Here is an 8728-nt window from a genome sequence, read left to right as displayed (position 1 = left end):
GTATTAGATAAGCAATGGGGCAATGAAAGTTTAACAACTATTTTAAACATCATTACTTATTTTACACGTTACCTAACAGAGAATACCAGTAGGCATGAGGCTTAAAAATTAACACAAACAATACAAACTTCAGTGCAATATGTCTTAAGATTCTGGAGTTTCTACAAGTGGACTGAGGCACTCATTAATGTATGATCACTTCTAAGTGCATCTTACATCACTTTGCCTTTGGGGAACATCTCTTCATCTTAAAAACAGTCGTAAAATGGATTTTCCGACCATCTTAGCCTTAAGATACTTTTAGGAAACGAGGCCCGGATCTATAAACATAATTTTTTCCATTACATTTGATGTAAAATATCGCCTGTTTACATTTCAAGTGTAATTGTGTGTAAAATTTAAATGTAAAATTCAGCTCAGAGACATATATTTATATTCTCTGCTGAGGGAACTTGTGCAAGCTTGCGTGCCTCATCTGAAATGATTCTGAACTCGTCTGCTGCACTCTTAACCTCGCAGAGCCTTGATAGAGTGCAGCATGCGAATGTGTTGACACTCCCGTAGCCGTGCAGAGAAATCCAAATCACACCCAACACCAACGCACTGCTGCAAGACACGCCGACTCCTCATGACTACAAACGTTTGACACCGCACAACCGTGCTGTGGTCTGGGCCCAAACACTAACACCCAGTGACACCAATTTACAAAGACAGATTTGTTTGGATGCTGATAGACACAAGCAATCTTTCCAACACCTGACATACTAGCAGCAAGACACAGTGTACATATGGAATTGTGAAGCAAAGAATCAGCAGATACATAGCGAATTGACTGACAGCATCAACGCCTATTTCCCAGCAGAATGTTTTCTATGTACAAACCTGCCACATTCACATCCATACTTGACAGGCTGTAGCTGCCACTGAGGCCACAATCCCAGTATATTCATCAAGGAATTTCTCTGTTTTAGTTTTGGCCAGAGAAGCACTACACAGTTCAAGTTCAAGATGTTTATTGTCATATGCAACAAAAGAAAGCAAGTTTCCTCTGTGCAATGAAATTCTTTCTTTGCTGTCCACCCTGATACCGACGCATTAAATACAATAGTAGAATACAATAAGTAACAAAAAACACAATATTACCCAATAATAGAATAGTATAAAAAGACAATATTACACGAAGTACAGTAAGTAAAAAAAAAAATAATAATAAATAAATAAATAAAAAACTCAATATTACAGTAATTTTAAAAGTGTTGTGCAGTGTGCAATGAATGCTATGGGATGTGCAAAACAGTTGTTTTAGTGGTGTAAGTGAGCGGTGGTTACGTCATTTTGGTGTCGGTGGGGAGGTGTGATGAGACTTAGTTTTTTGCCAGGGATAAGACACAATATATTTTGTTTACCAAGATAAGGGATAACAGCGTGAACATAAGGATAAGATATTCGTTTACATGGGAAAGGTTCCAATGTTTACCGAGGCAGCAAAGGTGGGATAGGAGAGGAAAAAACGTATAAAAACAGTATTGAAAAGTAATAAGTAGTAATATGCGAAGGTAGGTAATATAAACACTGTACCAGAGAAATAACAGTAAAAAACACAATACAAAATACTAGCAGCAGTTTTGCACATGCCGGCAAGTTAGACTTGCCACAGTTGAATTATCTGTCCCTTGCATTATTGCCAAGATTGAGTATTGGTGGATGCCCGAGGAGTGGGGGGGGGGTTATGTGATATAGATTTAATTACCGCTGCTGTGTGTGAGGAAGAGAAGGGAAGGAAAAAAAAAAGAAAACAGAGAGAAGAGGAAAACCAAGCGCGCATCCTGTGCATCAGACCCGGCGGGTGGTGGAGGGAGCAGCACAAGCCTGCAGACGGAGCAACAACAGATCAACCCGAATCGCGACGGGCGGCGCAGCCGGACTTTCGAGCAGAGGAAGACGAGGGAGCGGCGGGACGTCACAGGGAGGAATGCAACCAAGGGCAGCTTCGACCACCAATCACACAACATTAAGCACAGCCAGCCTGCCAGGCCACGAGTGCGCGGGCAGATCCACACCGTCTGCCAGCGGGACCTCAGTTACGGGGCGGCAAGAAACAGCGTTAGGGCCACACACCGTTAACCGGGCCTTCTTCTCGGCCGCCTCCAGGCTGGACGGACAAGACTTCTCCAGCTAGGCTCGCTAGCTGCTAACGTCGCTAACGTGGGGGGGGGGTGAGCTAGCTGGCGAGCTGCAGCGACTTGCGTCATGGATGAACTGGTCGTGGAAGTGAGGGGAACAAGTGGGGCCTTTTATAAGGTGAGTTGGTGGTGGGCTCTGGTTTGTTTTCAGTCCCGTGGGTTGCAGCGCGGCGCGCACGCGTCCGGATAGCTGAGGTAATGATTAAAGGTGAGCCGAGAGATGAGCCGCCTGTCTGCGGGCCTCGGTGCTTCTGCTCGAACCTCCGCCGGGAGTCTGCACACAGAGCTGGGCTCAAGCTGCTGCTGTGTGTGCTGAATGTTGGTGGTTGACGACGGTGTTAAACTAGTAGCTGGGGAGGCTGATTGTGATTTAATGCTGTGTGTGAAGTGGTGGCAGGGGCACAGGTGCCACAGTCCGGTCATCATAAGTTAATTTAGGATAACAAATGTGGGTTTGCTTTGGCCGTGTGTTTCCCCTGGTGGGCAGGTAGTTTCTGTTTCATTTAAGCTGCTGGGGTTTACTCTGAAGACAAGAGTCAACAAGTAGGATGAGCAGGGATTTGTAGGTTGAGCTTATTTACTTTGATCATATTAAATATTATATATATGTGTATTTCTTATGTGTACCACAGACTACAGCACAGGGTGAGAGTCTTGCTCATGGATCCCAGGGCTGACTTTGTTATACAGGTGTTGATCCTGGTTGTGGATGAAACATAAGCAGCAGCACAATGGCACAAGTTCTCCATTTGAATGTTGCTTAATTAAAAGTAAACAACTACACTTAGGTGTCCAAAATAAAAAGCACACATTCTAGCAAAGTTTTGCTGTGGGGTGAAACTTTGTATTTCCCACTGTCGTGCTTCAGGGACAGCTGACGGAGGGAACCCAGCAAAGCAGGAAAGTCAGTTTTGAATACCTTAATCTGCAGTGAGTAAAAGAAAGCTGGGAACAATAAATAAAGTAGTACCAGCTCACATTCGCTGATAGCAGACCTTAAAAGAATGTAATTGCTTGCAAGTGTTGTCGTCTTTCTAGTAATTGGAAGCCTTGTTGCTGCCAAACTAATGTTAGGAGTATGAATGGAAGGAGTTTGCAGTACAGCCATCAGAAAGCATTTTCAGATGTAATGAGCGTTGAGTCAATGTGCTGAATCGTTAAAGTATAAACAGAAGTACTTTCACTAGAGCATATTCTTTAATTGAACGTGGATATGATAAATCAGTCCTGTCTGGAAAAATAACAAAAACTAAATTCTTTCTGTCTTTCAAAGATGGCGACGTCAGGAGTGGATGTACTTTCTGTGTGTCGGGTGTGGCACTGGCCGAACATCACTTTATGGATGCAAAATGGGATTTTTGGCAAACAGTTTGAATGCTGTTTTTATTATTTGGCATGTGTTATTATCAAATTATAGCACTTAATGCAATTAGCCAATTTTCCGATTAGTTTAAGAGATCCACAAAATGCACAGTTTGCCAACCACTCATCTTTTTTAGGGTCGGATTTATCTGGATGACTGACGTGGCAAAAATGTCATGTTTGAATTTAAAGCATATAGGTGGATTTACTGCTCTGTATTTAGACTTGACGTCGGTGTTTTGCTGCGAGCGGTCGTATAAGTCACTCATCATTTAATCTCCACCTTGTTCAGAGCTGTAGGACACAGAGGTGTTTCTCACTCACACACAGATGCTGTACAGTGATTCACTTTGTAAGAAAGTACACTTTGATGTCTTGATCCAGGATGCTAAAGTGGTACATTTGGCACATACAGGGTTTAATTCAGCCAAATAGGTTGGACTTATTGCAGATTTATTTTTTAAAGTTTTAAGTATTTGTTGATGTTACGTTTTTAACACAGTTTTTTTGACTAAGAAATTGATCGTGTTTGACCAAGACATTCGTCATTAGGTTGCTTGATGTGATCTTTTACTGATGAATGAGCTTTTAGTCGAGTCAGGTTTTATTTATATAGCCCAATATCACAAATCACACATTTGCCTCAGACACCCTCTGTCCTTAGACCCACCATAGTCATTAGCTATCACATGACAAGGATAGTCACGCGTCTGCTGTCGCAATAATAGTTAACACTTTGTTGTGATCTTAGATAATGTGTCATTACTGCTTTCATCCTTCATTGTGACACAAAGCTGAAAACAGCTGTTATCTGAGCTTGTGAAAAGTTAAACTTTTTAGATATATGTGTGATGTTGTAGAATATGATGCCTTGCTGTAGATTCAATGACCAAACAGTACGTAAAGTAGTTAAATTAGCTCAACCGTAAACATATAACAGTAATATTAATCCAAAAACATCCTATATAATAGTGAAACACTTTCACAGTGTGGTATTAGCTCTTTAACTCCAGGGAAGGATCGGGATATTTCCTCTACCACTGAGAGCTAATAAGTGGCGTTATTATGTTATTATGTCATGAAGGCATGAGGCAGAATGGTTAATAATCGTAATGTTTTCTGCATCAATAAGACATTCTCCGCCATTTTACAATAAATCCTCTTGTGTTGAGGACAACTTAGAGTTTGCTTCTGGTGATAGAATAGGAGGCTGATTATGTGCCAGAACCCTGTCTCTGTGCCAATATGCCATTCTTCTTATGCCATTCTTATGCTGCTTTTAGTGGCAATAACGCCGCACAGACATTGGCCCACAAACTGCCTGCACACAATACTCTCACACAAAATCACCTGCCTTATCTGTTTAGAGTAGTTTCATTTATGATATCAAAGAAACATTTCTCCTTTTGTAGTTTTATTCCCAAAACAGGCCAGACGAATGCGTCTCGTAAACACCGAACGTCTTCTCCTCAACTCGACAGCTCAAGTAGTCGTAATCCTGTAAGGGGTTCGGCACAGGCACCGTCGCCGCTCAATTAAGTCAGAATGTGCGGTAGAAAAGCTTTCCTTGAATCGTTGGGGGATTTTTAAAGAAACTCTCCTTCTGAAAGTTTTTTGCTTCATTTCATCCATTACTGACTGTTAGCTTGACAGGCTAATACAACCCTTACACTAGGCTCTATCGCTCTCTCTTTTCCTTCAAGGCATTGCATGTCCTACTTGCAGCACTTGACACACATGGACGCAGAGTGTGTGCACCCAGAGAGACACAACCAAGCCTGACTCAAGCCTTAAAAAGAGGGATCAGTTTGGGCTGTTTTGCTGCTAGCGACTTTGGGCTTGGTCAGGCCTTGGTGGCAGAATTGTAACCACTTTACATGCTTGATGCCAGTAAAACGCTGTGTTGACTGTCTGTGGGTACGTCACATCTCGGTTATTCTAACTTTTGTCATTTCTGTGATTCTTGTAGGCCTTTATTAAGGATGTTCACGAAGGATCGGTCACTGTGGCATTCGAAAACAAGTGAGTAATGCGCATACACTGTAAAAAATCGAACATACTGTGAAACGTTACCTTTTGCCAGTTATGAACTCCACACTTATTTGTTGTAAATGTGTGTGTCCCTCTGTCCTAGTTGGCAGCCAGAGCGCCAGATCCCCTTCCAGGATGTGCGTTTTCCTCCTCCAACAGGGTTCTGCAAGGAGATAAATGAGAGCGATGAGGTCGAGGTGGGACTGATTCAGTACTTTCAGAAAACGAATATTACCCTCAGATGTGGTTTATTTAGAAAGCAGAGAGAGCCTAGAGGTAGTGCAAGAGAAGAAATCCAGCAGAATAAAATTCTTGAGGCTCTTTGTTTTCTATTTTTAGAGATTTTCAAATGGATTATGTTCCTGCTGCAGTTTATATCGTTCATCATAGGTTTAAGTAAACATGTTTCTTAAGATTCAGTGCTGCGTGTAGTTACGGCAACATAAAGATGTTCAGGTACAATGGTGTGCTCTCCTGAGAGTAGGGCTTTTTTATATAGCAGGTTTTTTATTGATTCACAACTAGTGGGATTGATCCTTTTTGCACTATTTACTGCATGATTTGTTTTTTTTATTATATCTCTCTTTTCTCTGTGACAATGATTTTGATTAATTGTGCAGCCCTAACTGAAAGCAGAATAAAATTTAACTTTAACCATCTTCAAAAATCATCAGAGAGACTGCATTTGTTCACTTCGTAATGATTATACAAGTAAATTATTCATTCCTTTTTTTTTTAATATGCTTATATGGCAACTTGCCGATGTCTCAGATGTCCTTAGTGCTACTGAATTGAATAAGTAATTAGGCCACATCAGTTTATGAATTCAGTTTGTGTATTTGCATTATCTGTGCCAGATGTCTGTGTTATAATCATCTCAGATCTGGGTGATAACTGGAAAGGTTTTTGAAATGTACTCTGTGTGTGTGTGTGTGTGTGTGTGTGTGTGTGTGTACCAGGTATATTCCAGGGCTAATGACAAGGAGCCATGTGGATGGTGGCTGGCCAAGGTTCGCATGGTCAAAGGAGAGGTAGGACTCAGACCACAGTCTTTCTAAATCTGGGTTACAGTATCATTGTACAGTGTTGGGCTGTGTATAAAGATATTCGTCGGATCGGAACGGCAGCAAGTAGCACTGTGACAGTGTCGATATTCACATTATTTTCTTTTCACTGGTTCACACAGTGTAATGTTTCAGAATGCGATATTGCTATATGAATATATGTTTTTGAAGTGGCTCAGTGTAGATGATCTGCCTGAGTATACCCTCATCCCTCTGGAGGTTGGTGTTGACTGTGATGATAGGTGTTATTGTGTTTACTGCCTTTGTTCAAGGACTCACTGTTGTGATCAGACTTTTTGAGTGATTGGAGGATTCAGTGTGGGCTAACGAGTCAGACATGTCTCACCGCTGTGAGCTGCTTTTTTCTTCTATTTCCCATTTTGTTCTCTGGCCTGGTTTTTATGCTTTATCTCTTCTACTGTCTTTTTATGCATTTTAGATCTCCGTCTATCTCTCTCTTGTTTTTCTCTGTCTTAACCATATTCTTTCCAGGATATTTAAATTATTTTATTAAAACTGAAATGTATATTGTTACTCATATAACCCTGCTGTGGCACATTTCATTTTACATTATCTGAAAAATCCTTGTCTTTATGTGTCTCTAGTTTTACGTAATAGAGTACGCTGCATGTGACGCTACATTAAATGAGATAGTGACGCTGGAGCGGTTACGGCCGGTCAACCCGAATAAACCAGCCAACAAAGCCACCTTCATCAAGATCAGACTGGATGTACCCGAGGATCTACGGCAGATGTAAGTTTGGTATACAGACGCGCACACACACACTTTTATGTCCAGTTAAGACATGTAGTTAACCATTTGTTTAGATAAATTCACACAGGATATGTGCTTGGAAATTGGGTTTCTCCAAGGAAAACACTTGAGTAATATGAGTAATACTTGATTTTAATTCTCTGCCCTAAATTAATGCTTTGTGGATCTATTACCCAGCAGACAACAATCACTGTTGCACCAAAAGCTAATGCTCTGCACTGACTGCAAGTTGAAAGTAAAGCAAAGAGAAGAGGGGAAAGAGCAAAAAACAACAACAAAGCAGCAATAATAATGAGCAGTAAAGAAAATGTTGGAGTTTGGCATTTAAAGTGCATTTCAGTTTGAAAGCACTTACACTTCTGGACTAGCTGCTCAGCCATGACAGCATTAAATGGCACATTTCCAGCCAAGGCCAGTTTGCTAGCTTAGCTTTAACAAAGGTAGTACCCTAGGTGACAGTTGGCACATAGATCTGTACCTTGTCAGAAGCATGCGCCTTTTAAACAGAACCTGCTGATGTGTAGCTGCATCTGTCAGAGGAATACGTTGTTGGTAAGAGGCACAATGCCAGTAGAGCAACAGTGTTAAATGCTGCTAATACAACACTCAAATATGTAGCAGCAGTATAAGAAGGTGTGAGCCGCATTCTTGTAGATGTTCTAAGAATCTAAGTTTTTTTAATGAATAGTTTTGAGTGGGACAAATATTCAAGTTTGTATTAGGCTCTAAAAATACTAAATAATGCTTCACACAAATCTGTGATGAACTGAATGTATGTGCACACATGTCCTTAAATAATCAATAGTGATTGCTGTGTTATTCAGGGACATGAATTGGTATGGCATTAATTATTTGTGTAACTGTGTTGACAGGTGCTCCAAGGAATCAGCACACAAAGACTTTAAAAAGGCCGTGGGAGCGTTCAGCGTCACCTACGACTCAGAGAAAAAGCAGCTGGTCATTTTGGTTCGTTAAACTTTTTATTTAACTTAAAAACATATGATCAAAGTTGTTTGTCCATCACACAAATTACATTTCATACACATAATCCAATCCCTAATTCTTCCATTGATGCAGTGCGACTTGAAACAATATCACATTATTTTGTAGATGAACTCCATCAATAACATATTCCAAAGTCCGATTCTCTGTTTGAATTAAACTTTGGTTGTTCTCCCAGTCGGTGAATGAGGTCACAACAAAGCGGGCCAATATGATGAGCGACATGCACTTCAGGAGCCTCCGCACCAAACTGTCTCTCATGCAGAGGAACGAAGAGGCCAGCAGACAACTGGAGGTAGACATTTACACAC

The 8728-nt window shown here is 41.1% G+C and overlaps 1 protein-coding gene across 1 annotated transcript in view; it reads left to right on the top strand.

The window, feature by feature from the left end:
* Window positions 1–2148: 2148 nt before the first annotated feature.
* fmr1 (FMRP translational regulator 1) overlaps window positions 2149–8728 on the top strand; it is an 18371-nt gene continuing 11791 nt past the window's right edge. Inside the window, exons 1-7 of the mRNA XM_035669386.1 lie at window positions 2149–2301; window positions 5515–5567; window positions 5680–5773; window positions 6536–6607; window positions 7246–7394; window positions 8288–8381; window positions 8596–8712. Of these exons, the coding sequence (XP_035525279.1) occupies window positions 2251–2301; window positions 5515–5567; window positions 5680–5773; window positions 6536–6607; window positions 7246–7394; window positions 8288–8381; window positions 8596–8712 (630 nt within the window). The 5' untranslated portion in view covers window positions 2149–2250. The remainder of the gene's footprint in view (window positions 2302–5514; window positions 5568–5679; window positions 5774–6535; window positions 6608–7245; window positions 7395–8287; window positions 8382–8595; window positions 8713–8728) is intronic.

The sequence above is a fragment of the Morone saxatilis genome, unplaced genomic scaffold, assembly GCF_004916995.1.
Source record: "Morone saxatilis isolate NCDOM2014 unplaced genomic scaffold, NCSU_SB_2.0 Contig22, whole genome shotgun sequence".
Lineage (NCBI taxonomy): Eukaryota > Metazoa > Chordata > Actinopteri > Moronidae > Morone > Morone saxatilis.
This window is presented reverse-complemented; position numbering and strand designations above follow the sequence as displayed.